We start from the raw sequence: 22,210 nt of genomic DNA, 5'->3' as shown, positions 1-22,210 counted from the left end.
TCTATACTTCTCGCTGCCTCAGTAAAGCAGCCAACATAATCAAAGACCCCACCCACCCCGGACATTCTCTCTTCTCCCCTATTCCATCAAACAGAAGATACAAAAGCCTGAAAGCACGTACCACCAGGCTCAAGGACAGATTCTATCCCACTGTGTCTCTCTTGAACAGACTTGTTATATGCTGAAGATGGACTTTTGATCTCTCAATCTACCTCATCGTGGCCCTTGCATTTTATTCGTTTACCTGCACTGCATTTTCTCTGTAACTGTTTAACACTTTATTCTGCATTGTTTCCCTTTCGTACCACCTCGATGTACTTACGCATGGAAAGATCTGTCTGGATGGCATGCAAACAAAACACTTTTCACCATACCTTGGTTCAGTAATAAACCAATTTCCATGCCACAGGCTGAAAACAGGTAAGCCAACACTCTGGTACAGCAACACAGGAGTGCTGCACTGTCAGAGTTGCTGGGTTTTATTAAACCGAGGCTCAGTTTGCCTCCTTGCATGGATGTGAGAGGAAGGATTACTTTGAAGGGAGGGCGAATATTGGTTGGGTTTGAACCAATATTCCCCCACCAATCAACGTCAATTAACTGCCCAGTCATTCAAAAATTAACCAGATGGTGGGATTTGGCAGCAAAGGTGTGCAAGCAGTTCGCACGAACACACTCCACAAGCTGGAAGAGCAGAGAGAGCCGGCAGAAGCAGCCCCCTCCTCACTGACCTTTCTCCTCCGTGGTGAAGCCCGCACAGAATCCGCCTTGAGTCAGTTCCTGCCGCAGATTCATCACCTTCTTACAGTCCACAAACCCGTCCCTGGGACAGAGAGAGGCAAGGCAGAGGAGAGAGGGGGTTTGGGGAGGGAACCGGAGAGATGAGGGGGGGGAAGGGGGGGGAAGGGGGGGGAAGGGGGGAGACGGGGAAAGGGGGGAGACGGGGAAAGGGGGGAAGGAGAAAGGGGGGAGGGAGGGCGGAAGGGGAGGGGGCGGACAGAGGGGGGAAGGCGAGGGGGAAGGGGGAGCAGTGGATGGGAGGAGGAGGGGAAGGGGGGAGCGGTGGATGGGGGTGAGGAGAGGTGGAGGGGAGGAAACCCGGAGTTATAAGACAGAAAGGGAATGAATCAGGCACAGAACATGAAGGTACAGGGTTGGAATCTTTTCTCTGAAGCTGGTGCAGGGTTTCAAGCACTGTAAAAATCACCAATAAAGTCAGAAAACGTTGCAGACACTCAGCGGGTCAGGCAGCGTGTGTGGAGGGGGAGCAGGCAATGTGTCAGGTGGATGACCTTTCACCAGAATTGGGAAAAGTTGGAAATTGATGTTTTAGGTTGGAGAGATGGGGAAGGGGAGTGGAGGGGAGGTTGATGAAGAGGGGGGAGAAGGGGGGGGCAGGGCTTGAGGGGGGGAGTGGAGGGTCACGGGGGAGGGGGACGTGTGTGACATTCACCGTTGCCTAACCCTGAGTTGGGCCAAGACCTGGGCCCGCTGCCCGCCTCTCCCCACACCGGGGACTGCAGAAGTGTGGGATGTGGGTGGGGCAGGGAGTCGCTGCTCCCCATAGGATATGCAACCATTTTGTTGATGGGGTAGGAGGATTGAGGGGCTGAATGGCCCACGGCTTCTCCCAGTGCAGGGTTCCAGTGTCTGCTCCCTCTTGTGCTAACACCCAGCACCAGTTCCATCTGCTTCTCACTCCCCGTCTCACTGACGCCTGTGGGGAGACGGGACTCCTATGGTGACCTTGGGGAGAAGTGAAGGTTTCTCTCTCCCTCGACCTCTGGTCTCCCTCACGCGCTCTCTCTCTCTCCCCCCGTCTCTCTCTCTCTCTCTCCCCCCGTCTCTCTCTCTCTCTCCCCCCGTCTCTCTCTCTCTCTCCCCCCGTCTCTCTCTCTCTCTCTCCCCCACGTCTCTCTCTCCCACTCCGAGTCCTACTGAGGTCACTGCCGCATTCTGGGACTTGAGCTTTCAAAATGGCTCAGTGAGGTCACTGCGAGCATCCCCGAGGTAACCCATCATTTCCCACTGCCCCCCCACCCCAACCCCTCACCACCCACTGCCCCCTGCCAGGGCCACCCTCCCCACCACCCCCACCCCCGTACTGACCTGCGCAGTGGGTTGACGATCTCCTCCCGCAGGATCTGCTGGATGTGGGCATTATGATGGAAGGTGGTCTTGTACAGCATGGAGTCCAGCACCATGGTGCAGGAGAAGAGGCTGAGGAAGGGAGCAGCACAAACACTGTCAGACACCCATGCCTGTGTGGGAGGGGTGGATGTATCCCCCCTTCCCTCCCTCCCTGTCTCAATGGCAATTGTCCTCTCCTTCCCCCCCCCCTCCCGCTCAGAATCTGGGGCTCTGGAAGCTTCAGTGGGGACCCAGACCTGCCCCACCAGTAGGCCGGAGACTGCTGTAGGCAGCAGGGTGGGCTCCAGAGGGAGGCCCAGGATGTGAGGGCCCGAACAGGCCTAGTCCCATCCGCCTGAGCCACGAGGATAAGGAGGGCATCAGGAATTTCTGCTGGAGCCTTAACCCAGGCCGATTTTTGGAAATTTAGGATTTCGGATCCCTTTGCTCCACCATCTTTGTCAAACTGTATCCCGTTATCCAGGGAAAACTGCACACAATTCTGCAGGGATAAATGCATTGCTCCTTCCTGGGAACCGCGCCTCTTCTCTCTGGATAACTTCCACACCCAGGCCCAATCGAGGCAGGCCAAAGCCTGGGCCTACAGTCAAGAGACTCGTCCCACCTCCAGCCCAAGCACCCTGGGGTCCTGAGGCAAACAGAGGCTGCCCCCCCCCCCCGCTGCTGGGTACCAGGTACTGGGAGCTCAGCACAAGATCGAGTTACAGCCAGTCCGGTCCGTGTGTCTCACACCCATGGGCTCACAAACTATGGAGGTCCGTGCCTGAAGAGGGCGGAATCCATGTAGCAGGAGTTGCAGTGTCCCTGAATCCCACGCATCCTTCCCTGCAGGATCCGGACAGCGTCCTCGTTCCTTGGCGGGGGGACCACCTCGGACACCACACAGCTTTCCCGGCTGCCAGCTGGGAAGGAAAGGGAGTGGTTCACAGTGAGGGCCGGCCGTGGGTGCATCGGGGAGTCTGGATCCCTGGAGTCACCCTCCCCCCTCCCCGCATCCACCCCTCCCCCTCCCACACCAACCCCCTCCCACACTCTCCCCTCCGCACCCCCTCCCCGCACCCTCCTCTCCCTGCAACCTGACTCACCCTGACAGTCCCGTCCCTTCCTCCCCTATCAATCAGCAGAAGGGCAGCAACCAAAGTCTTACCGGTTCGATCGGGGTCTTGGCAATCTTCCCGAGTTATGGCCAATGACTGGAACCTGGCGTCAGGCTGACAGGATGCCAAGTGGGCAAAAAGCCCCCGATTGGGGGCACAGTCGAAGTACCGCCTCCCCCTCCAGGTGCCATCGGTCAGCCCCTTGTCTACATCCTGCAGGAAGACACGTCAGTTCAGAGTTCCTTGAACCTTCGCCCTTACCCTGCCTCAGCTCAGTGAGTGTTGCAGAGATACCAGACGTTGGCAAGGCTGCACTTGGAACATGGCGTTCAGTTTTGGTCACCCTGCGATAGGAGAGATGCCATTGAGCTGGAAAGAGCGCAGAGGAGAGTTACGAGGATGTTGCCGGGACTCGAGGGACTGAGCTATGGAGAGAGGTTGAGCAGTTTGGAATTTTTTTCACTGGAGCGCAGGAGAATGAGGGGTGATTTTATAGAGGTGTATAAAATCATGAGGGGCATAGACAGGGTGAATACACATAGTCTTTTTCCCAGCGTTGGGGAATCAAGAACTAGAGGTCATAGGTCTTAGGTGAGAGGGGAGAAATTTAATAAGAACCTGAAGGGCAACTTTTTCATACAAAGGGTGGTATAGAACATTGAACACTACAGCACAGTACAGGCCCTTCGGCCCACAATGTTGTGCCGACATTTTATCCTGCTCTATCTAACCCTTCCCTCCCACATAGTCCTCCATTCTTCTATCATTCGTGAGTCTATCTAAGAGTCTCTTAAATGCCCCTAATGGATCTGCCCCCACAACCTCTGCCGGCAGTGCGTTCCATGCACCCACCACTCTCTGTGTAAAAAAAAAACTTACCTCTGACATCCCCCTTATACCTTCCGCCAATCACCTTAAAATTATGTCCCCTTGTGTTAGCCATTGTCACCCTGGGAAAAAAAGTCTCTGATGTGGAACGAGCTGCCAGAGGAAGTGGTTGAGGCAGGTACATTAACAACATTTAAAAGGCACTTGGTCAGGTACATGGGTAGGAAAGGTTAACATTTAGAGGGGTATAGGCTAAATGGGACTAGCTTAAATGGGCATCTTGGTCAGCATGGACCAGTTGGGCCGAAGGGTCTGCTTCCCTGCTGTATGTCTGTGACTCTATAAACCACCAGGCCTGGAACTGGAGCTGAAGAAATGAAGTAACAGGAAAACAAAACTGAAACCTTGAAATACTTTCTTTTTTTCCATTTATTCATTACTCCTGGGCATTGCTGCCAAGGTCTAGCATGTATTAGCTGACCCAAGGGACCCCTGAACTGAGTGCCCTTCAAAAGGGAGTTGAATTAACCAACGTGAAGTCTGCAAATGCTGACAATTCTGAACTCAAAACAGAAAATGCTGAAACAATATCTGTGGAAAGAGAAGCAGAGTTAACATTGAAGGTCATTGTTAATTCAGTTTCTCTTTCATTGTAAGTACTGTCAGATCTGCTGGGGATTTCCAATATTCTTCTTTCGTTTTTAGTTCTCTGTGTGCATTTCCTCTTTAACTGCTGTGATCAATCAATGGACTCGACAGCTTTGTAAGCTGCACACGTGCACAGCAAAAAACAAACTGCTGGAGGAACTCAGCGGGTCAGGCAGCATCTGTGGAGGCAGAGGGATGGCCGACGTTTTTGGGTCATGACCCTGCCTCAGGACTTGCAGCATCTGCATTCTCTTGTGCCCATGTAACCACGGCCTCCCCTTCTCTATCCACCTCCCCTCCACAACTGAAAACTAACATTGTGTACAATTCTGGTCGCCCATCTGGTTGAACCCTCTGGTTCCCCTCCCCAGATGGACGTGCGAACGGAGTCACCCACAGCACTGAACTCACCAGCTCGATACCAGCCCGCTGTCCAGACAACCCTGGGAGCTGCCCCATCCACTGGATGACCCCGGTCACCGGAGGCCCGTTGTCCATGTTGATCTGCACGGTGGACTTGACCCCCAGGTAGTGGCGGGGAGGGCTCCCTCCATTCACCAGGGCCTGATTCTTCGGGCTCTGACCCGTTTCCGCCCCGTCCACTGCGAGCTGGCTCTCTCTGGCTGCAAGGAAAGAAACCAGGGCCCATTTAAGTCAGCGGATATCCAGGGCCAGGCACCGAGGCCAAGGCCTAAACAGTGAGAGGTGGTAGAGGTCTGAGATGTGGAGGGATCCGGGCGTCCTAGTGCATGAGTGGCAGGTAGAGAATAATTAGGAAAATTAACTCTCCTAATGCGGTACAGGACTTTTTTCATTGGAGCACAGGAGAACGAGGGATGATCTTATGGAGGTGTATAAAATCATGAGGGGCATAGATAGGGTGAGTGCACTCAGTTTTTTTCCCAGGGTTGGGGAATCAAGAACTAGAGGGCATAGGTTTAAGGTGAGAGCGGAGAGATTTGTAATGCATTACACCAAGGATGTAATGGCTGAGGCTTTATAAGACGTTGGTCAGACCACATTCGGAGTATTGTGAGCAGTTTTGGGCCCCATATCTAAAGAAGGATGTGCTGGCGTTGGAGAGGGTCCAGAGGAGGTTTATGAGAATGATCCTGGGGATGAAAGGGTTAATGTATCAGGAGCATTGCTCTGGGCCGGTACTCAGAAGGATGAGGGGGAATCTCATTGAAATCTACTGAATATTGAAAAGCCTGCATCGAGTGGACGTGGAGAGGATGTTTCCAGTAGTGGGAGAGTCTAGGACCAGAGGGCACAGCCTCAGAATAGAAGGACGTCCTTTTGGGACTGAGATGAGGAGGAATTTCTTTAGCCAGAGGGTGGTGAATCTGTGGAATTCATTGCCACAGACGGCTGTTGAGGCCAAGTCATTGAGTGTATTTAAAGCGGAGGTTGATAGGATCTTGATTAGTGAGGGCATCAAAGGTGACAGGGAGAAGGCAGGAGAATGGGGTTGAGAAGGGAAAGTAAATCAGCCGTGATCAAATATTAGAGCAGACTCGATGGGCCGAACGGCCTAATTCTGCTCCTGTGTCTTCTGGTCTTCAATAGGAACCTGAGGGGCAATTTATTTATTTTTTTACACAAAGGGTGGTATCTATGTGGAACGAGCTGCCAGAGGAAGTGGTTGAGGCAGGTACAATAACAACTTTTAAAAGACAGTTGGACAAGTACATGGATTGGAAAGGGACATGGGCCAAATGCTGGCAAATGGGACTAGCTTAGATGGTTGGCATGGACCTGTTGGGTCGAAGGGCCTGTGTCTGTGCTGTATGAGTCTATGACTAGAATGTAACAGGCAGAAGTAGTGGTTGAAAGAACAGTCAACTGTTCCAGCCCTACTGCTCTCCTGACCACGTCTGAGACCAATGGAGACTCCCTCCCATCTCCCAATACCCACAGAAACCACCTCCCCACTTGTACAAACTCTCCCCACCCTCCTCACCAACCCCCCAGCCTCATTCCGCAGCCCACAGAGAATCCTTGCCTCCACCCCTCCTCACCAGAGTCTCCGCCCACCAGCCCCCCCCCCCCCCAAAGACTCCCCACTGTCCAGCCCACAGAGACGTCCCCTACACCACTCACAGACGCAGCGTTGGATGTTCCTGGGGGGCTGCAGCATTTCCCTCTTGATGATGGACTCCAGTGGGATCTTCTGGGTGGTGATCTTCCCATCTCCCTTCGAGGGGTCCTGCAACAGAGCGGGCAGATCCTCAGGGTGTGGTTGGGGTAGAGCTGCAACGTGAAGTTGGGAGGGCATGGTGGCGGTTGTACAGGATGCTGGTGAGGCCGCACTTGGAGATTGTGTTCAGTTTTCACAAGGTCACAAGACAAAGGAGCAGAAGTCGGTCATTCGGCCCATCGAGTCTGCTCCGCTACCTCACCATGAGCTGAACTGTTCTCCCATCTAGCCCCAATTCCAGGCCTTTTCCCCATATCCCTTGATACCCTGACTAATTAGATACCTATCAATCTCCTCCTTAAACACCCCCAATGATCGGGCCTCCACAGCTGTATGTGGCAACGAATTCCATAAATCCACGACCCTCTGGCTAAAGAAATTTCTCCTCATTTCTGTTCTAAATGGGTACCCTCTAATTCTAAGACTGTGCCCTCTAGTCCTGGACTCACCCACCAAGGGAAACAACTTAACCTACTATAGGAGAGATGTTATTAAACTGGAAAGAGTGCAGAAAAGATTTACAAGGATGTTGCCAGGATTTGAGTGACTGAGAGATTGGATAGGCTGGGACTTTATTCCTTGGAGTGTAGGAGAATGAGGTGAAATAAAATCACAAGGGGCATCAATAGAGTGAATGAACTCAGTCTTTTTCCCAGGGTTGGGGAATCAAAAACTAGAGGGCACAGGTTTAAGATGAGAGGGGAGAGATTTAATAGGAACTGGAGGGGAAACTCTTTTACTCAAATGGTGGTAAGTATGCGGAATGAGCTGCCAGAGGTAGTGGTTGAGGCAGGTACAGTTTTTATGTCTTAATACTGTTAAATGCGGCCTTAAACAGTTGTGGTTCTTGATGCTCAAACATAGGAAATAGGAGCAAGAGCCCTTCGAGCCTGGACCTGCCATTTGTAACCTCAATCCCACATTCCTACGTACCCCTGGTAACCTTTCACCTCTTTGCTTATTCGGAATTAATCTACTTCTGCCTTAAAAATATTCAAAGACCATGCTTCCACTGCCCTTTGTGGAGAGGCCCTCTGGGAGAAGAAATTTCATCACATCTGTCTTAAACGAGCGACCCCTAATTTTCGAACAGTGACCTCCTAGCTCCAGATTCCCACACTAGAGGAAACATCCTCTCCACATCGACATCAAGGTCTCTCTCCAGGTGTAAGTATCACCAACAATTTGCCCTGGCCCAGCCACATTGATGCAACGGCCAAAAAAGTGCGCCAGCACCTCTACTTCCTCAGGGGGCTAAAGAAATCAGTACATCCCAGTTGACCCTCACCAATTTTTACCGATGCACCATAGAAAACATCCTATCCAGATGCACCACGGCTTGGTATGGCAACAGAACTACCCAGGACCACAAGAAACTGCAGACAGTTGTGGACACAGCCCAGCACATCACAGAAACCAGCCTCCCCTCCGTGGACTCTGTCTATACTCCTCACCGCCTTGGTAAGGCAGTCAACATAATCAAAGATCCCACCCATCCTGGATGTTGAGAGGGGACTTCATTGGTTTATTATTGTCATATGTACCGAGGTACAGTGAAAAACTTTGTTTTGCATGCCATCCATACAGATCATTTCATCACATCAGTACAATGAGGTAGTACAAGGGAAAACAGTACGCAGAATATCCATAGGGCAGAAGATACAAAAGTTTGAGAGCACATACCACCAGGCTCAAGCACAACTTCTATCCCACTGTTATAAGACTATTGAATGGACCTGTCATACGCTAAAAGATGGACTCTTGATCTCCCAATCTACCTCGCCATGTAACACCATAATCGGTTTATTACTGTCACACGTACTGAGAAATGTACTGAAAAGCTTGGTTTGCAAGCCATCCAGGCAGATTATTCCAAGCACAAGTACATCGAGATGGTACAAAGCAGTAGCAATGCAAGAACATAGTGTTACAGTTACAGAGAAAGTGCAGTGCAGGCAGACAATAAGGTGCAAGGGCCATGACGAGGTGGATTGTCAGGTCAAGAGTCCATCTTATTGTACTAGGGACCGTTCAATAGTCTTATAACAGCGGGATAGAAGCCGTCCTTGAGCCTGATGGTACTTGTTCTCAACCTTTTGATTCTTCTGCCCGATGGGATATTCTGCTGTTTTCCCTTGTCCTACCTCCAAGCACTGATGAGATGAAATTATCTGAATGGATGGCTTGCAAAACAAAAGTTTCTCACTGTATCTTGGTTCACGTGACAATAATAAACCAATCAAGCCCCCTCTCACTCTTCTAAACTCCAGCTGAGTCAAGCCTAGTTTGTCCAACCTTCCTTCATGGGACAACCTGCCCGTTCCAGGTCTCGTTTCCAACGCTTTAACAACTTAAACATTGAGGTGTGACCACTCACCAACGTAAAGTTGACCAGAACTGTTGACCCCCCGTCAGAGATTCCCACCACCGTCCCTTCCTTTATCTCCTCTTCCATGTAGATGACCACATGGTCTCCAGGGACCACAGGACAACAGCGCTCGGCGTCAGTGGGATTCGTGCTGCCCGTGAGCGCGGTCTGTCCGATGTCCGCAGAACTCCACCGCAGTTTCACCTTGTTGAAGGGTACAAAGATGCCACGATTTTCCTTGCACTGGAAATACCGCTTCTCACCAAAACTTCCGTTGTTTAGTCCATCCACGTTTGCATCCACCTGGAATATGTAACAAGAAATAATTGAGGGAGGGTTTTGGTGGAGGGGGGTGGGAGAGAAGAGGAAGAGGGGCAGATGATTCAATCCTCCCCAAACCTGAACACACCCCCCCACAAAAAAAGGGTAAAGTTCAACAGCAGGAATTATCCAAAGTTTGAAGATTTGTGATGGCAAATTGTGGGATTCAGGACGGTTCTGTGTGAGATAACAGATACCTGGGAGTGAGTTACAGGCTAGAATCTAATTGAGGAGTTTGAGAGATTTATATATGATATTAACTTAGGAGTGAGTTAATGGCTGGAATTCAATCTAGAGGCTTAGGGGGCTGAGGAGAGAAGTTTATAAAATTATGAGAGGCATAGATAGGTAGACAGTCAGAGTCATTTTCCCAGGGTAGAAATGTCAATCATTTAAGGTGAGAGGGGGAAAGTTTAAAGGAGATGTACAGGGCAAGATATTTTACACAGAGAGCGGCGGGTGCCTGGAACGGGTTGCCAGGGGTGGTGGTGGAAGCAGATACGAGGGGTTTAAGAGGCTTTTAGATGGACACGTGAATATGCAGGGAATGGAGGGATACGGATCATGTGCAGGCAGAAGAGGTTCAGTTTAATTTGGTATCGTGTTCGGTACAGACATCATGGGCTGAAGGGCCTGTTCCTGTGCTGTACTGTTCTCTGTTCTATATGGAATAACCAAAAGCCTGAAAGCACGTACCACCAGGCTCAAGGACAGCTTCTATCCCACTGTTATCAGTCTCTTGAATTGGCCTCTTGTACAATAAGATGGACTCTTAACCTCTCAATCTCCCTCATTATGACCTTGCACCTTATTGTCTGCCTGCACTGCACTTTCTCTGTAACTGTAACACTTTATTCTGCATTCTGTTATTGCTTCCCCTTGTACTCCCCCAATGTGATGAAATGATTTGCATGGATGGCATGCAAAACAAAGTTTTTCACTGCACCTCAGTACTTGTGACGATAATAAACCAATTACCTGGGAAAGAGTTACAGCGGGAATCTAACTGAGAAATTTGGGGCTTATTGGAATTCCGGAGTGATTGGAGGTGGCACAGCTTGAGGCAAGCTTACCTGCAGCTCGATTCCGAAGAACGTTGCGGACAGCACGTGGTTGTCGACGATACTTCCGATGTACCTGACGATGCCGGGCAGGGCCTCGGAGTCGTACTCCACGGTCACTGGGTCATTCAGGCAGAGCTGCAGGGCTGCTCGCAACGCCTCCTTCTCCAGGTAGAGGTGCAGCCGCTTGGCAGAGGGGCTGACGGCCTGCAGCAAGCCTGCCTGCTCCTCACTCAGGGGCTGCAGGATGCTCGCCTCCAGCTCCAGGCTCACCTCAGCATCCACCAGGCGGAACTTCAGCTTCCGCCCCGGTAGGGGGTCGCCTTCTATCTCCTTCAGGTAGTCTGGCTCGGCAATGGCGGTGAGGGTCCCAGCGGGAAACACACGGTCCTGGACGGGGAAGTCCATCATCAGGATGAAGTAGAGCTTCTTCATTTCTTTCTTATTGGGAAGGAACGGCATGGTTTTGGGAAGTCACGTCCTGGTGACCTGAGGAATAAAATGGGAAGTATCAGAAAATGTACATGGATGGGGAGGTGGGAGAGGGAGTGAACATTATCCCTTTCAACAAAATGATTTTAGAAGTTTATAAGATTGTGAGAGGCACAGATAGAGTAGACAGCTGGTATCTTTATCCCCTCCAGAGTCGAAATGTCTCATACTAGAGGGCATGCATTTAAGTTGGGAGGGGGTAAGTTCAAAGGATATAAAAGATATTTATTTATTAGTCACATGCACATCAAAACACAGTGAAATGCATCTTTTGCGTCGAGCGTTCTGGGGGCAGCCCACAAGTGTTGCCACGCTTCTGGCGCCAACATAGCATGCCCACAACTTCCTAACCCGTACGTCTTTGGAATGTGGGAGGAAACCGGAGCACCCGGAGGAAACCCATGCAGACACAGGGAGAATGTACAAACTCCTTATAGACAGCGGCCGGAATTGAACCCGGGTCGCTGGTGCTGTAATAGTGTTATGCTAACCGCTACACTACCGTGATGCAGGGCAAGATTTTTTTTTACACAGAGAGTGGTGGGTGCCTGGAATGGGCTGCCAGGGGTGGTGGTGGAGGCAGATGTGACAGAGACGTTTAAGAGGCTCTTAGATAGACACATGGATGTGCAGAGAATGGAGGGATATGGACATTGTGTAGGCAGAAGGGATTAGTTTAGTTAGGAGTTTAATTACTAGTTTAATTAGTTCAGCACAACATTGCAAGCCAAAGGTCTGTTCCTTTGCTGTACTGTTCTATGTTCTACATGTCAGAAACACTCAGTGGGCCAGGGAGCATCTGTAGAGAGAGAAACAGAGTTAACATTGCTGGTCCAAGACCCTTTGTCAGAATATTATAGTCATAACCAAAGTCACAGAGTTATACAGCATGGGAATAGGCCCTTCGGCCCAACTTGTCTATACCAACCAAGTTGCCTGACTGAGCTAGTCCCATTTGGTAAATTGGTTTATTATTGTTACATGTACTGAGGTACAGTGAAAAACTTTGTTTTGCATACCATCCATACAGATCATTTCAATACATCAGTGCATTGAGGTAGAACAAGGGAAAACAATAACAGAATGCAGAATAAAGTGTTACAGTTACAGAGAAAGTGCAGTGCAGGCAGACGATAAGGTGCAAGGTCATAACGAGGTAGATTGTTAGGTCACGAGTCCATCTTATTGTACTAGGGAACTGTTCAATAGTCTTATAACAGCAGGATAGAAACTATCCTTGAGCCCAGTGGTACGTGCTTTCAGGCTTTTGTACCTTCTGCCTGATGGGAGGGGGGAGAAGAGAGAATGTCCGGGGTGGGAGGGGTCTTTGATTCTGCTGGCTGCTTTACTGAGGCAGCAAGAGGTGTCGACAGAGTCCGTGGAGGGGAGGCATTCCTGGAACTTTGCCCCTTGCATTGTCTGAAACTCCAGCTCATCGACCGTGAGACAAAGCTCCTCGAACACCAACACATGGTGTGGCCACTGTGAACCACAAAGGGGTCCACCAGTTCCCGTGGATTGCAGTTTCAATACTTTGCCTGCCCTGTTTGGATCTAATTACTTTAAATGTGCGACCTCTCCTGATTCTAATTCTGCTCAGAAGAGTGAGAACACCCACCAGTCACCTACCTGTTGTCCTAGGCATCAGCACTGACAGTGGACCTGTCTCCCCGGCTCTCTCAGACCCACTCTCCACTCCCCATGTCTCTCGACTCCTTTCAATCTCCTTTTAAACTCTCCAGACCTTGACTCCACTCCTTTTAAGCCCCCTGGGCCACAGCTCTGTCATCCCTTTAAGCTCTCCAGGCGTCTCCTGCTTCTGGTTTATATTATGTCTTTCTGCACTTTATTGCCGCTGCCCCCTCCCTCCGTTGCTAAATGCGACTGTTCTCCAGAATTATCCCAGGCACCCACCCACCGATGTGTCTCTGAGCCTGACTGAAACTACCCACTGAAGTGGGTGCTGTGGTTCGACTGTGGTTAAGACACATGGGAAGATTTCCGACTTTGCTTTGGGTGTGGTAAACCCTTGATAACATGGAACAGTACAGCACAGGAAAAGGCCCTTCAGCCCAGAATGTCTGTGCTGACCATGATGCGATTCTAATCTAATCCCCGCTGCCTGCACATCGTCCATATCCCTCCATTCCCTGCCTGTCAATGTGTCTGTCTGAATGTCGTATCTGCTTCCACCACTACCCCAGGCAGCCTGTTCCAGGCACCCACCACTCTCTGTGTAAAAACCTTGCTTCGTAAATCTCCAATAAGACACAGGTGCAGAATTAGGCCATTCGGCCCATCGAGTCTTCTCCGCCATTCGATTATGGCTGATTTACTTTTCCCCATCAACCCCATTCTTGTGCCTTCTCCCCGTAACCTTTCACGCCCTTAATAATCAAGAACCTATCAACCTCCACATGAAATATACCAATGACTTGGCCTCCAAAGCCGTCTGTGGCAATGAATTCCACAGGTTCACCACCCACCGGCTGAAGAAATTCCTCCTCATCTCTGTTCTAAAGGGATGTCCTTTTATTCTGAGGCTGTGCCGTCTGGTCCTAGACTCTCCCACTACTGGAAACATCCTCTCCACATCCACTCTATCCAGGCCTTTTAATATTCGGTAGGTTTCAATGAGATCCCCCCTCATCTTTCTAAACTCCAGCGAGTACAGGCCCAGCGTCATCAAATGCTCCCGTGTTAACCCTTTCATTCCTGGGATCATTCTCACAAACCTCCTCTGGACCCTCTTCAATGCCAGCACATCCTTCCTTAGATATGGAGCCCAAAACTGCTCACAATACTCCAAATGTGGTCTGACCAACGCCTTATAAAGCCTCAGCACTACATCCTTGCTTTTATATTCTAGTCCTCTTAAAATGAATGCGAACATTGCATTTGCCTTCCTTACTACCAACTTGACCGGCAAGTTAACCTTTAGGGAATCCTGCACTGCACTTTCTCAGTAACTGTAACATTACATTCTGCACTCTGTTTATCATTTTGCTACCTCGATGTACTTATGTATGGAACAATCTGTCTGGATGGCATGTAAACAAAGCTTTTCGGTACATGTGAAAAACTTGTCTTGCATACCGATTGTACAGATTACACAGTGCATTGAGGTGCAGAATACAGAATTAAGTGTTACAGCTACAGAGAAAGTGCAGTGCAGGTAGAAAATAAGGTGCAAGGTCATAACGAGGTAGATTGTGAGGTCAAGAGTCCATCTCAACCTCCATTCAGTTGTGTCATAACAGTGGGATAGAAGCTGTCCTTGAGCCTGGTGGTACGTGCTTTCAGGCTTTTGCATCTTCTGCCCGATGGGAGGGGGGAGAAGAGAGAATGTCTGGGGTGGGTGGGGTCTTTGATTATGCTGGCTGCTTTACCGAGGCAGTGAGAAGTGCAGACGGAGTCCACGGAGGTGAGGCTGGTTTCCACAATGTGCTGAGCTGTGTCCACAACTCTGTAGTTTCTCGCGGTCCTGGGCAGAGCAGTTGCCGTACCAAGCCGTGATACATCCGGATAGGATGCTTCCTAATGCCCTCTAGTATTTGACGTTTACACCCTGGGGAAAAGCATTCCTGACTGTCTACCCTATCTATGCCTCTCATAATTGTATAAACGTCTATCAGCCTCCGATGCTGAAACTGTGCGAAGCTGTTCCCAAGGACCCTGTCCCTGTCCCATTGCTGGATCCTCCAGCACACCGTGGCAAGGAATCCAGTGGTTTCCCAGCCCGGAGTTTATAATTCAGGGTCGGGGTGGACATGGTTCAGAGACAGGTCAATAGGCAGCGACCGACCTCAGTCCCTCTCCAGGGATTTCACAGTCAAAGTCGAGTTTACTGTCATCTGCACAAGTCCATGTGTGCACAGGTGCAATGAAAAACTTACTTGCAACAGCATCACAGGCACATAGCATCAGATAAGCAGCATTCACAAGAAAAACAGAATTTAAACATAAATTATACGCAGCATTTTTACAAGAAAGAACATAATTAGAACAAAAAAAAAGTCCACTGTAGTGCAAAGTGGTCATAGTGTTGCTGTGTTGTTACACTGAGATAATGATTAGGGTTGTGCTGGTTGGTTCAAGAACCAAATGGTTGAAGGGAAGTAGCTGTTCCTGAACCCGATAGTGTGGGGCTTCAGGCTTCTGTACCTCCTGCCCGATGTGAGCTGCGAGAAGAAGTGGTAGATCTGAGCCACTCTCAGGTTGGGTAGCAGGGGTCAGCACCCTCTTGGACAGGCAGCACTGAGAAAGGAGGACACCACTGGAAGGGCAGCTCCACACACACTGAGAGGCAACACCCATTCTTGAAAGTGCCATTTCGGGTGGGAAATTGAACCAAGACCCCCGCTGTCCTCCACGGGTGGACATCAATGGACTAAAGCATTGTTTCCAAAAAAGCAATTCAGTATGTTCATGGCTGATCTAAGCCAGCCCCTCTACTTTCTTAGAAGCTTTACAAAGAAGCTTTGCATTTGACAAGGTGCTACCATTGGGCAGGAGGTACAGAAGCCTGAAGTCCCACACCACCAAGTTCAGGAACTGCTACTTTCTGACAGCCATCAGGTTCTTGAACTGACCTGCGCAACCCTAACCCTACCTCTGCAACAGAACACTACGGACCACCTCTTGCACTGCCGTGGACTTGTTCCTAATTGTGGTTTTGCATAAATGTCTTGTTGTGCACAGACTTTTTCTTCATTATGTTCTGTGTGTTGTCTGAATCCACGTGTCTGTGAGGTTGCTGCAAGCAAGTTTTTCATTGTACCTGTACCTCACCGTACTTGTGCACATGGCAATAAACTCGACTCGACTACGCTGGCCTCAACCCCTCTTCCGTGCCATTTCTCCACAGCCCTGTGGAGAATCTTAACAAAGAAGCTTAAACAATCTATTGAATACTTATCCACCTAAATACTTCTAAAGATCCAGCTGCCATCACCCTCCGGGGCAGAGAACTCCAGAGATTCACCACCCTCAGCGAGAGGAAGTTTCTAAGAGTTCAAATTCCACCATGGAAAATGGGCAATTTAAATTCAAGGAACTAAATAAAGCTGAAACTGTTTTCAGTCATGATAACCATGGAACCACTGGATAAACCGTCCTGACTGACTGATTCCCTTCGGGGGGGGGGAAGCCCTACGCAGTCGAGCCAATGTGTGACATCAGACCCACCAAGCGGTTGATTCTTAACTGCCTCCTGAGTGCTGAGGCAGTTAGGGATGGACAACAAATGCCAGCATAGCCTGTGAATGGATTTAAAACAGTTACTGTTCTTCAAATGCTCAGTGTAAATCCCAGCAGGAAGTCCCAAGTGGCAAACAATATCATTCATAACAGGGTCTCACATTAAAATATTATAACTCCTGGTTAACTATTCTAATCAAGGCACAAAAGTTTATTTTCTTTATAATCTTCCCTTTTTAAAATTACAGCCACACCATCCTCTCGATGCTGCCATCAGGCAAGAGGTACTGAAGACCCACACCTCAAGGTTCAACAACAGCTTCTTCTCCACTGCCGTCAGGTTCTTGAACCCACCTGAACAACCCCAACACTACCTCAGACTGGATTTCTTTTTCCCTCTCTCTCAACTTGCACTGATATTGTTATTGGAATTGGTTATTATTGTCACTTGTACTGAGGTACAGTGAAAAACTTGTCCTACAAACACTTCATACAGATCAATTCATGACACAGTGCATTGAGGTGGTACTGGGTAAAACAATAACAGAATGCAGAATGAAGTGTTACAGCTACAGAGAAAGTGCAGTGCAGGCAGACAGTAAGGTGCAAGGTCATAACGAGGTAGATTGTGCGGTCAGGAGTCCACCTTAACGTCCATTCAGTAGTCTGATCACAGCGGGATAGAAGCTGTCCTTGAGCCTGGTGGTACGTGCTTTCAGGCTTTTGCATCTTCTGCCCATTGGGAGGGGGGAGAAGAGAGAATGTCCAGGGTGGGTGGGGTCTTTGATTATGTTGGATGCTTTACTGAGGCAACAGGGTTTATTTTTTATCCTTTTTTTAAATGCTTCTTTTATGCAAAATAGACAGCATTATGTTTATTTTATCATATATGTAATGTAAAAGTTATGTTAATTAATTTACCAATTTACTGTGCTGCTGCAAAAAGCTAATTTTCATGGCATTTACACCCTGAGTATGTATGCCTGTGACAATAAATTTGAACCGCTCCTGATTTGACCTGGTGGCAATATTTTGATGGTAAAGGATTCCACAGAAGCAGCACGAAATGTGTCTCTGGAATAAAGCCACTCTGTCCTAACAGGGTGGACGGGGAGAGGATGTTTCTTCATGCAGGAGAATCTGGAATCAGGGGTCACTGCTTAAAAATAAAAGGTTGCACATTTAAGACAGAGGATTTTGTTTCCCTCTGAAGGGGTTGTGGGTCTTTGAAACGCTTTTTCTTAAAGTGCAGTGAAAACAGAGTCAAAGTCAAGTTTATTGTCATATGCATGTGTGCACCAGTGCAATGAAAAACTTACTTGCAGCAGCATCACAGGCACAAAGCATCAGATAAGCAGCATTCACAAGAAAAACATAAGTTAAACATAAACAGAATTTTTACAACAAAGAACATAATTCGAATAAAAATAAACCAAAGGTTCATACACTAGAGAATAGCGAAGCCACAGTGTTATCCCAATTGGATCTTCTTCCACACATTTCCCACAAAACTACAAGTAGGAAGGTTCTGACAGTTAAGGTTAGCATCTGACAGAGTTTAACAGCAGCCTTTTAATTGCATGTTCTCTCTCCGCCCGAAGAATGTGGCAACAAAGGAATCTGAATTATTGCAATAACTAGAAGACAGATTGCCAAACTGGCAGATCAGCTCTTTTTAGCTAACATAATCAAAGACCCCACCCACCCCAGTCATTTGCTCTTCTCCTCCCTTCCATCGGGCAGAAGATACAAAAGCCTGGAAGCATGTACCACCAGGCTCAAGGACAGCTTCTATCCCACTGTTATAAGACTCTTGAATTGAACTGCTGTACAATAAGATGGACTCATGATCCCACAATCTACCTCATCATGGCCCTTGCACCTTATTGTCTGCCTGCACTGCACTTTCTCTGTAACTGTGCTTTTCCCTTGTACCACCTCATTGTACTTATGTATGGAATGATCTGTATGGATGGCATGCAAAACTAACCTTTTCACTGTATCGCGATACATGTGACAATAATAAACCAATTACAATCTGAAACTAAGCATTTACATTAATGGCCTGGATGAAGAAACAAAATACAAGGTTTCCAAGTTTGCCGATGATACAGAATTAGGTGGAAGGGCATGTCGTGATGAGGACATGGAAAGGCAAAGTTGATAGGGATATGGGCCAAACTCAGACAAGTGGGACCAGCTTAGCTGGGAATCTTAGTTGGCATGGACCAGTTGGCCCAAAGGGCCTGCTTCTATGCTGTATGGATCTACAACACTGTGGTTCTGCAACAGGGTGCAGGTAGATGAGGTAAAAACTGGGCAATGTGGGGGAAGTGTCAGATCATAGAGTAATAACAGCACGAAACAGGCCCTTCAGCCCAACTCATCCATGCCGATCAAGATGCTCGTCTAAGCTTGTCCCATTTGCCTGCGTTTGGCCCACATCCCTCTAAACCTTTCCTATCCATGTACTCATCCAAGTGTCTTTTAAACGTTGTTACTACCATGCGCTTTGGTAAGAGGAATCAAATGGTAGATTATCATCTAAAGGGAGAGAGACTGCAAATGAGTGAAGTTCAGAGGGATCCAAGTGTTCTGGAGCATGGATCACAAAACGTTAGCAGGAAGGTCCAATAAGTAGTTCAAAAGGCAAACAACATTTTGGCCTTTATTTTAAAGGGGTTGGCATTTAAGAATAGAGAGGTTTTGTTACAGGGTGTTGGTCAGGCCATACTTGGAATACTGTGCACTTTTGGTCTCCTTACCTATAGTTGACTATATTAGCATTGGAGGCAGTCCATAGGAGATTCACCAGGCTAATTCCCGCGATGAGAGGGTTGTCCTGTCAAGAGAGGCTGGACAGCTGGGGTTTGTATTCCTTGGAGTTCAGAAGAATGAGGGGTGACCTTATTCAAACAGACAAGATCCTGAGGGGGCTCGACAGGGGAGGTGCTGAGATGTTGCCAACAGTGGGAGAGTCACAAACAAGAGGACACAGCTGCAAGATAAGGGGACAGTCATTTAAAACTGAGGTGGGCAAAAATGTCTTCCCACAGAGGGAAATGAATCTCAGGAATTCTCTGCGAGAGTGGTGTGGGGGGGGCACGAGTGGTGTGGGGGGGGGAAGCCAGTGGGGGGGAGGGGAGGGGAGGAGGTGGTGTAGGGCCGGTGGGGGAAGGGGGGATGGGGAGGTGTAGGGCCGGCAGGGGGGGGTGGGTGGGGGCCGGGAGGAGGAAGGAACCAGGGGGTGGGTGTGTGGAACGAGGGTAGGGAGGGACGGGGAGTGGGGGGGCTGAGAGGGAGGGAGGGAGGGAGGGATGGGGAGTGGGGGGGGGTGAGAGGGAGGGAGGGAGGGATGGGGAGTGGGGGGGGGTGAGAGGGAGGGAGGGAGGGATGGGGGCTGAGAGGGAGGGAGAGTGAGAGGGAGGGACGGGGGTGGGGTGAGAGAGAGGGACGGGGAGTGGAGGGGTGAGAGGGGGGAGGGAGGGGTGAGAGGGGGGAGGGGGAGGACGGGGGTGGGAGAGGGAGGGAGGGAGGGACGGGGGGTGGGAGGGAGGGAGGGACGGGGGGGGTGGGAGGGAGGGAGGGAGGGACGGGGGTGGGAGAGGGAGGGAGGGACGGGGTGGGAGAGGGAGGGAGGGAGGGACGGGGTGGGAGAGGGAGGGAGGGAGGGACGGGGGGTGGGAGGGAGGGAGGGACGGGGGGGTGAGAGGGAGGGAGGGAGGGACGGGGGTGGGAGAGGGAGGGAGGGACGGGGTGGGAGAGGGAGGGAGGGAGGGACGGGGGAGGGAGGGACGGATGGGGGGGTGAGAGGGTGAGAGGGACGGGGTGAGAGGGAGGGACGGCGGGTGAGAGGGAGGGAGGGAGGGACGGGGGTGGGAGGGTGAGAGGGAGGGACGGGGGTGGGAAGGAGGGAGGGACGGGGGGGTGGGAGGGAGGGAGGGAGGGACGGGGGGGGTGGGAGGGAGGGAGGGACGGACGGGGGGGTGAGAGGGACGGGGGTGGGAGGGAGGGAGGGACGGGGGGGTGGGAGGGAGGGAGGGACGGGGGGGTGGGAGGGAGGGAGGGACGGGGAGAGGGAGGGTGGGAGGGAGGGACGGGGGGGGGGTGAGAGGGAGGGAGGGACGGGGGGGGTGGGAAGGAGGGACGGGGGGGTGGGAGGGAGGGACGGGGGGGGTGGGAGGGAGGGAGGGAGGGACGGGGGGTGGGGGGCAGCTCCGGGGCCGGCACTTACCGTGAGGCCCGTCCGCCGCCGCCGCTCCGAGGCCGCGCTCCGCCGCTTCCGCCCGCAGCAGGTGCCGGGCCCGGCCGCGGGATCTCCCTCTGCAGGTCGGAGGCCGAACTGCTCCCGGCAGCGCCGATACCGCCCCCCGGACCGCCCAGCCTGAGGCTTCGGCAACCCCAAGGCCGGGCTCGCAACCCCCTCCCCCCGCCCCGCCCAGCCTCCTCCTCCCGCTTCCCCTCCACCCCCACCCTCATACCTCCCACCACACCCTCAGCCCCCCCACATCCCCTCCCCAACCCTCATACCTCCCTCCCCACCATCCCTCCTCCCCAACCCTCATACCTCCCTCCCCAACCCTCATACCTCCCACCACACCCTCCTCTCCCCAACCCTCATACCTCCCTCCCCACCATCCCTCCTCCCCAACCCTCATACCTCCCTCCCCACCATCCCTCCTCCCCAACCCTCATACCTCCCTCCCCACCATCCCTCCTCCCCAACCCTCATACCTCCCTCCCCAACCCTCATACCTCCCACCACACGCTCACCTCCCCTCAGCCCCTCCCCAACCCTCATACCTCCCACCACACCCTCACCCCTCCCTCAGCCCCCCCACATCCCCTCCCCACCATCTCCCCCCCAACCCTCATACCTCCCACCACACCCTCACCCCCACCCTCAGCCCCCCCCACATCCCCTCCCCCCACCATCTCCTCCCCAACCCTCATCCCTCCCACCACCCTCCCCCCCCCCATCCCTCCCACCACCCTCCCCCCCCCCATCCCTCCCTCCCCTCACAGAGGTATTCCCTGCCCAACCTGCTCTGTCTTCACAGCCCGGACACTGCCCGACCTGCTGAGTGCTTCACACGTTCTCTGTATCAAGGCTGGAATGCGAGGGACTGTTTTTAACGATGCTCATGTTATGAGGAAGTACAATAGGGACTTACCTGAAGAATTCTATTTAAACAACGGGGGAGTTTGGGAGGTGCAGCTGGTATTGCTGCTTCCTCTCAGCTCCCGTGTTCGCTCCTGACCTCCAGCACTCTCTGTGGAGTTCGCATTTTTTCTATAATGTCGGCTAAACCAGCTTTTTAATTGCCCCTCCCTAATTACTCCTGAGGTGGTGAGCTGCCTTTTTGTAAACGCTGTATTATAAGGACATAGAACAGTACAGCACAATACAGGCCCTTCGGCCCACAATGTCGTGCCGACCTTTAAACCTCGCCTAATATTATCTAACCCCTTCCCCCCACATACCCCTCTATTTTAAATTCCTCCATATGCTTATCTAGTAATCTCTTGAATTTGACCAATGTACCTGCCTCCACCACCTCCACAGGCAGCGCATTCCGTGCCCCAACCACTCTCTGGGTAAAAAAAGCTTCCTCTGATATCTCCCTTGAACTTCCCACCCATTACTTTAAAGCCATGCCCTCTTGTATTGAGCATTGGTGCCCTGGGAAAGAGGCACTGGTTGTCCACTCTATCTATTCCTCTCAAATATTTCGTACACCTCTATCATGTCTCCTATCATCCTCCTTCTCTCCAAAGAGTAAAGACCCAGCTCCCTTAGTCTCTCCCCATAATGCATACTGTCTAAACCAGGCAGCATTCTGGT

General features: G+C 51.0%; 1 protein-coding gene across 2 annotated transcripts in view; it reads right to left on the bottom strand.

The window, feature by feature from the left end:
* cyldl (cylindromatosis (turban tumor syndrome), like) overlaps window positions 1-20,767 on the bottom strand; it is a 38,966-nt gene extending 18,199 nt beyond the window's left edge. Inside the window, exons 1-10 of one of the 2 annotated variants that reach the window (XR_007956435.1) lie at window positions 20,600-20,767; window positions 19,131-19,363; window positions 10,687-11,163; window positions 9,302-9,595; window positions 6,828-6,933; window positions 5,136-5,347; window positions 3,299-3,461; window positions 2,915-3,053; window positions 2,110-2,220; window positions 732-823 (exon numbers count right to left, since the gene is read on the bottom strand). Coding sequence is in view for 1 of the 2 variants with exons in the window: in XM_052016999.1 (XP_051872959.1) it covers window positions 732-823; window positions 2,110-2,220; window positions 2,915-3,053; window positions 3,299-3,461; window positions 5,136-5,347; window positions 6,828-6,933; window positions 9,302-9,595; window positions 10,687-11,136 (1,567 nt within the window). In the remaining variant the exon portion in view is untranslated. The remainder of the gene's footprint in view (window positions 1-731; window positions 824-2,109; window positions 2,221-2,914; window positions 3,054-3,298; window positions 3,462-5,135; window positions 5,348-6,827; window positions 6,934-9,301; window positions 9,596-10,686; window positions 11,164-19,130; window positions 19,364-20,599) is intronic. The other variant, XM_052016999.1, reaches the window with a different exon arrangement.
* Window positions 20,768-22,210: the final 1,443 nt, after the last annotated feature.

This window comes from Pristis pectinata, chromosome 5, assembly GCF_009764475.1.
Source record: "Pristis pectinata isolate sPriPec2 chromosome 5, sPriPec2.1.pri, whole genome shotgun sequence".
NCBI classification, from domain to species: Eukaryota; Metazoa; Chordata; class Chondrichthyes; order Rhinopristiformes; family Pristidae; genus Pristis; species Pristis pectinata.
The sequence above is the reverse complement of the archived record's forward strand: the minus strand, read 5'-3'. Positions and strand labels throughout refer to the sequence as shown.